The 7,476-nt window shown below is 40.3% G+C and overlaps 1 protein-coding gene across 1 annotated transcript; it reads right to left on the bottom strand.

Moving 5' to 3' along the window:
* Nucleotides 1-813: 813 nt before the first annotated feature.
* LOC139732713 (actin, cytoplasmic 1) lies at nt 814-7,149 on the bottom strand. The gene is made up of 4 exons (XM_071643566.1): nt 7,021-7,149; nt 6,177-6,416; nt 3,969-4,215; nt 814-1,331 (listed from the first exon to the last, which is right to left on the bottom strand). Exons 1-4 carry the CDS (start codon nt 7,144-7,146, stop codon nt 814-816), a joined length of 1,131 nt encoding a protein of 376 aa, XP_071499667.1. The 5' UTR covers nt 7,147-7,149.
* Nucleotides 7,150-7,476: the final 327 nt, after the last annotated feature.

The raw sequence follows: 7,476 nt of genomic DNA, 5'->3' as shown, positions 1-7,476 counted from the left end.
TCGTCTTTATTATCTTGTCTTACTATAGAAATGTAAAATGCAATGCTCAACTGGCCTCTGCTTACCATATTCTATGCTATGTCACTTAGCTAACTTACATGATCAATAATATTCCACTGCACTATAAATGCCCCTGTATTGCAACGTTTGTGAGTATCATTTCCATATTAGAAACAAGCTCTCTTTCAACTCTCCACACTCAAACCACGGAAATGCAGTACATGTACTGTGTAGTTGCAATGGAAAAAACACCCTGTCCTTTAAACTTCTTGGAAATGTAACAGCAGCTTGGAAAACAAGTTGGCAAAGACAATTGTAGTTTTAATTCAAGCATTCTTCTTTAACGTGGTATTGAATTGCATCGGCTTAATGAGTCATTACCCACAGAACAACTTTGTTATTTTCCCTGAAGAATTGTCGGAATTTGTGCAATGACAACTAAATTTTAAAGAGCCATTGATAGTTCCACTGTGGTTTACACAATCGGAAAGTTAAATTCAGGCAATGACAAAACACTGGGTGTAAAGGACGTCTCATCGTCGTTCTTACAAACAGTGTACTGTAGGCCTACCATACTAGAAATTAATCTAGCAGAGTCAATGGCCTTTTTTGTTGAATAAAAGAGCGCCTGCCATGTACATGTTGCCCTCGTATTCACATGTCAATAAATATCGCCCTGCTTTGGATTTTGATAGATATACATCGTCACCATATAAAAGGGAAACATTAAGATCATACGTCTTCGTTATTAGGCAGCTATAATGTGAATACAATGAATGTAGTGGAATGATAATAATTGCCAATATTGAAACTTTAAAAGCATTTGCGATGCACTATCGCGGGTCCGCTCTCGTTATATTCCGCCCGGCTGATCCACATATGCTGGAAAGTGGACAAGGACGATAAGATCGATCCACCGATCCAGACCGAGTATCGCCGCTCTGGAGGTGCCACGACTTTGATCTTCATCGTAGGTGGCGCTAGGCTGATCAATTCGCGCTGCATGCGATCCGCGATGCCCGGAAACATCGTGGTGCCACCGGAGAGCACGACGTTGGAATAGAGGTCGCGCCTGATGTCGACGTCGCATTGGAGTATCCCGTGGTACGTGGTGTCCTGAACGCCAGGTGTTTCCAGCCCGAGGCTGGAGGGGCGGAAGAGTGACTCTGGACACCGGAAACGCTCGCTTCCGATGGTAATCACCTGACCGTCTGGGAGCTCGTAGGTTTTGTCCAGCGAAGACGACTCGCTCCCGAGGCCGAGCTCCTGTTCGAAGTCGAGTGCAACGTAGCACAGCTTCTCCTTGATGTCCCGCACGATTTCTCTTTCAGCTATACATAAAGATTATTGGGGAGGGGGGAAGAGAAAAAGACACAATTAAGTTTTTTTTTTTTCCTGACATTGATTGTTTTTATAGACTTTTCGTGAACATAAATTTCCGTGCACGTCAGGAAGTTGAAATATCACTTAAATTGTATTAGTAGAAAAGAAAATGGGATTCCATCGGGATTCGAACCCGAGACCTCCGGATTGCTAGCCCGTAGCTCTACGACTGAGCTATAGAAAGCCCTAGTTCAGTGTTCGTCCCAGAAACCCTTAATTCTCAATGCTCGAATGGTCAGAAGCTATGTAGCAGTGTGTTTGTGTGTGACACACACGCACACACTTGAACCTGGCATAAACCCAAAGGATAATTCAACTTGGGGATAAATGCGAGGGATCACCAAAGTGATGCAGCTTTTTCAGTCTGTATTAAGCGCAAACAGAAGAAAACTGATCAGAAATGAATAAAATTTATTACATTCATGATATGATTATAGTCACAAATATTATTATTTACTTCTTTGCTCATTTTTCCACTAATAAATCATATTCATTTCTGGTCAGTTTTCTTCTGTTTGCGTTTATTACATTTATTCAATTACAAAACAAAGTCTCTTACACAGTAACTGATGTTTCAATGCAAGAATTAATAAATGATACATCGAGAGGAATTATGGTTAAATATCACTTCGCTCGAACGGATAAAAACCACAACAGGAAGTGATCAATGAATTATTCAGAAAGCGATGACGGCATTATTTTAGTCAAGTCCGCTTTTGTCTTATTTTGTCAAACGTGAATGTTCAAACATGAAAGTAAAGGGACTCACAACTTTGATAATTCCTAACGAGAAATGTTGAGGAAATGATCACTCCGCTCTATCGAACCGGAAGGGTGACGAAGGTACAAGGTGTATCATTTCAGAAATCGCTCGATCTCGCAAGCTTCATGTCCTCTACTCCAAGATAATTGACACCACACATTGATTTGAATTGTTGCAAATCTAGCATTTGTTTTGGAACCAGTTTGGTTTTAAAGACGAACACCACATCCTAGTAGCTATTCTATTTCTTATCATTTAGCATTAGATCACTAGTTTTTATGAAACTAACTTTCTTATCTTTGTTCTGTCACATTTTGTACTATCATGTTCACAATTCATGTAATACATAGGATATTGTCCGTTTCTCTTGTGTATGAGTTTGATGTTCGGTGTTTTTGTGGTACGCTCTCTTATTTTCTTACATTGCGCAGTTAAATCATGCCACAACCAATTATTATACTCTCTCTCTCTCTCTCTCTTAGCGATCAGGAATATACGTGAGAATGGAAAATATAATCATATGTATTATAATATTGATATTCTCCATTTGCACCTATTTTCCTTATCGCTGAGAGTAAAAAGTTAAAGGAACTGTACAGTACTGGTTGAGGTGAGGATTAAGGTTTAAATTCCTGAGTGAGATAATGAGAAACCTCTTATGAAATATGAAAGAGCATGTAATTTTAAGAAGGATTCAACGTTTATTTGATGAAAATTGGTTTTCAAATGGCTGAGATATCCCAAAAAGTGATAATAATAAAATGCGACAGGCCACGTCTTTTATTAGGATCTCTTTGTTTCACTTTGTTTTTTGGATATCTCAGCCATTTCAAAACCGATTTTCATCAAATAAAAACATTTGATTCCCCTTAGAATTGCATGCTCTTTGACATCAATTCTCATAGAGTGGTTTCTGAATATCTCTCAAAACGTTAAAAGCTTAATCCTCACCTCAACCAGAACATATGAATATGAAAATGCTTGAGGCAAAAACATGAACACAAACATGATTACAAAATGGTGATGGTGAAAGACACTTAAAGAGTTAAGGACAAATGGGGGAAGATATAGGGGAAAAATTGTAAAGGACATTGCAGAGGAAAGAGAAACGGATGCGACTAATGGACGAATGTCAAGGTTGATAATCATACGGAAGATAGAGAGACAAATACATATACTTGATCAAACATGTAGATAGGTAGATAAATAGACAGAAGGTTGGATAGATACACGGACATACAATCAGACGGAAAGATAGGTAAAGAAGGGAGAGAGAGGAGACAGAAAGACAGACAGACAAACAGACAGACAGAAAGAAAGAGAGGGTAGGGGTAGAGGGAGAGAGGGAAGGGAAATGGGGGGGGGGGACAAGGAGGGGGGAGGGAAGGGGATGATAGTATACTGCTCTCCACCCTCCGTATAGACACCTTTACTTCACAGGCGCAGATGTACCCGCGTAAAAAGTAATTATGGCACGTGGCATACAATCAGTCATGCAGTCGTATAGAACCTGTGTATAAAAGCGAAAGGGAGTTGCTGAATGAATGCATTATGCTTGTGAGAAAATAGAAGAATGTGTTTGGAATGAGGTCTTGTACATTGACGCTTCCGCTAAATCCCCGCTGAAGAAAAGCAACTACAACAACAACAACAACAACAACAAAAGCAATTCAAATATGTGCGGGAAATCAGTCGTGTAAGCGAAGAGTATAAAGAATTGCAGATCATGCCAGTACTGTGAAATATCTGCAACGGGTGACGATATGTTATATTAGGATTGCATAGGCTCTTACAGTACATTTCGGCCAAAAGCCCAACTTACCAGTGGTTGTAAACGAGTAGCCTCTCTCCGTCAATAGTTTAATGAGGTAATCGGTGAGGTCACGCCCCGCTAGGTCCAGCCGGGTGATGGCGTGGGGTAGGGCGTAGCCCTCGTAGATGGGTACGGTGTGAGTCACCCCGTCACCCGAGTCCATCACCATGCCCGTGGTTCGGCCCGAGGCGTAGAGCGAGAGAACGGCCTGGATCGCCACGTAGAACGCCGGGCATGTAAACGTCTCGAACATGATCTTATGGGGGAGGAGGAGGGGGGGGGGGGGGGGGGGTTGGAACATTTGGAAAGAAAAAGTAATGTAAACATTTTCGGAAACATACAGCACGTATTGTATGGTATGATATAACCAGGTGATAACAGACCATGGCCCTGTTTTATGAAGAGTTAAAATTGATCATAAAGTTGATTTCTATGGTGAGTCTATGGCAGCCTGTGTGGTAAGGAAATTTAAAATTGATTTTATCTTTTGATAAAACGGGGCCCTGTATGATTTCAGTGATCTAGCAGATGACAACGTGTAGCTTAATACGTGTAAGGATTAACCCCAATATCTTTAAAGTGTAATGAGTGTTGCTAAGTAGCTGTCTTTGCTAGCTATCATACTGAATGTCAAAAGCGTTTAATTTCCGGTAGATATATAAAATAATCCAAAGCATGAGACATAATAACATCGTAACACTCCTCTTATCATCGTTGTTTCTCTCAATTCTTTAAATCTTTCTCTCTTCCCCATCATCCTTTATTCCTTCCCTCCCTCTCTGTATAACTCCCGATCTCTCCCTGCATTTCTTTCTCCTCCTATTTTTCTCTCCTTGAATCACTCTGTTTTGTTTTTCCTTTCATCCTCTCTATTTCATCTTGCTTGAATTGTTGGAGGGCAATCAGCTGTGAACTGAACAAAAAAAAAAAAAAGAAAATCGATCCATTTAGAGCTTCCATTACCAAATGGGTGAACTCAGAAAGTACCACATTTCAACAAATTGAATAGATTGAGCGAGAATTTCTCCATCAGCGCTTGACTTTTTAGGCTAGGTGACAGACAGATAGCGCAAATCAAAGTGAAAATTCAACGGGTGAATTACTGTTGACAAGCCTCGTGCATTACGGCGCGATGATGCTACTGTAATGTTGCCTTGAGCGGTAAACAGCACATGAAAAAAAAAAACCCGCAAAGAGTCAAGTTCTAATGTATTTCAAGAGGGAACACCCCATAATTATTATTCAGGGAAACCAAAAGATGTAGGGTGAGGCTTTTAGGTCTTATTTTCGTCTTGTTTAAATGTTTTCGTCTTGAAAAGGTTAGAGGTTGTGGAAAGTTCAAGATGCAAGAAAAGGTATACGAATGATCTACTTCTTACCCATCTCCTGCACTAATGGGAATGAGAAAACATGAAGAGGTACACAAAAAGAGATACAGACGAGCAGGAAACGCATGGAAATGCAACCCCCCCCCCCCAAAAAAAAAAAAAAAATTAAATCATTAAACACACACACACACACACACACACACACGCACACACACACACACACACACACACACGCATACACATGGAATACATAGGCACATTATGTATAATACATACGTATGCACATCAATCAATCTATCTATCTATCTATTCAATTCAATTCATTCATTTTTTTTATTCTTCTTTTTTTCCCAACAGAACACAACACAGAATAAATCAGGAATTACATCACTATATGCATGCATGTTGTAAAAAATACAAGGTTATGTTTCTATCTATCCATCTATCTATCTATCTATCTATCTATCTATCTATCTATCTATCTGTCTATCTATCTATCTATCTATCTATCTATCTATCTCATATCAGGACAATCACCAGCTGCTAGATACCGGTTACTGATAGGGTAAGCGTAAATATAGGTAAAGATTAGAGTTAGGTTTAGGGTTAGAATTTGGGTTAGGGTTAGGATTAGGTTCAGGATTAGGATTTGGCTTAGGGTTAGGGGAAGAGTCTGGGGTAATTGTTCAGGGGTCAACTGAACCATCAATCTAGCTATCACATTATTATACATGCATGGGAAATGCCAGGGGCAGCCGGAAAAAGAGATCGTGATGAAGGGAGCAGCATCTTTAGAAGTACCTGAGATAAGACTGAAGTTTATGACAGATATAATATGAAAGATAAGAAGTATACTAGGGAACTGAACAAACACGAACGTGCTACCAACCTGCGTCATCTTCTCCCGGTTAGCCTTGGGGTTCAGAGGGGCCTCGGTCAGGAGCAAGGGGTGCTCCTCGGGCGCGATGCGGAGTTCGTTGTAGAATGTGTGGTGCCAAATCTTCTCCATGTCGTCCCAGTTGGTGACGATGCCGTGCTCGATCGGATACCGCAGGCTGAGGATGCCGCGCTTGTGCTGGGCTTCGTCTCCGACGTAGTAGTCCTTCTGACCCATGCCCACCATCACGCCCTGCCGTTACCATGGAGACAGGATTGGTCGTAAAGATGCCTCAAAATATAAAGCAGGTGCTTCATAGTCATGATAGTGGAATCATGTTATGTGGGATCACATCATGCACGAGTAACTTTATATATCATCAATATTAATTGAATATTCATTTTTCTTACGCATGCCTATCATCACATTGTCATCACCCTGGCAGTATAAAACGTTTCAAGAGATTTTTGCCCCATGTTCTGCAAAATATATGCATCGAACACACACATATTCTCTGATATCATTAACATCATAACCTCTATTTGTTTCCAGACATATAAGTGAAATTACAGTCGTAAACGGTTCCTATGGAAATTAGGATCGAGGTGTTATTCAAGACAACTAAACTTTTCTGCCACAAGTTATAGTAAGCAACTGGCAGTGGTGAATTAACACTTCCAAAACCTTTGTTACAAAATGACAGTCTTTCTGGTAGCCATGATAGGGTTTAGAGTAGAAAAGAACTACAATTATGTGAAAGGAAATTACTCTGAAAAAAACAAACAAACTAACCAACAGAACTGATTAATTAAAAAAAATCATCTGACCAAAAAAGATAAAACAAATCTCATCTGACCTTGTGCCGTGGCCTCCCGACGATGGACGGAAAAACAGCCCGTGGTGCATCGTCCCCTGCGAACCCACTTTTACACATTCCTGAGCCGTTGTCGACGACCACAGCTGATGCCTCTTCGTCCACCATATCGAATGAAGGGTATTAACCCGTGAAGAGCGAACTGCATGTTACAAGGACAAAAAAAGAATAAGGTTGAACATTGTGTAGCTTGATTTCATTATAAAATAAATGCCAATGAAAACAAAGCACGTAAATAGTGATAAGTTTATAATGATTATCAAAATCCATAGAAGGCCTTATGCATGACCCCCAAAATTTTCTGAAACCCTTTTGTCATGCTTTGAGCGCCGATTAGCGGAAAAAAACATTCATAGCGCTGCACACACTGTCCGACGTCACTGGCGCAGAAGTGATTGTTAATGTTAAACATATTGAGGGAAACACGTTATGATACGT

The sequence above is a fragment of the Diadema antillarum genome, unplaced genomic scaffold (assembly GCF_040938485.1).
Source record: "Diadema antillarum isolate AM-2024a unplaced genomic scaffold, OU_Dant_1.0 seq00000445_RagTag, whole genome shotgun sequence".
NCBI classification, from domain to species: domain Eukaryota; kingdom Metazoa; phylum Echinodermata; class Echinoidea; order Diadematoida; family Diadematidae; genus Diadema; species Diadema antillarum.
The sequence above is the reverse complement of the archived record's forward strand: the minus strand, read 5'-3'. Positions and strand labels throughout refer to the sequence as shown.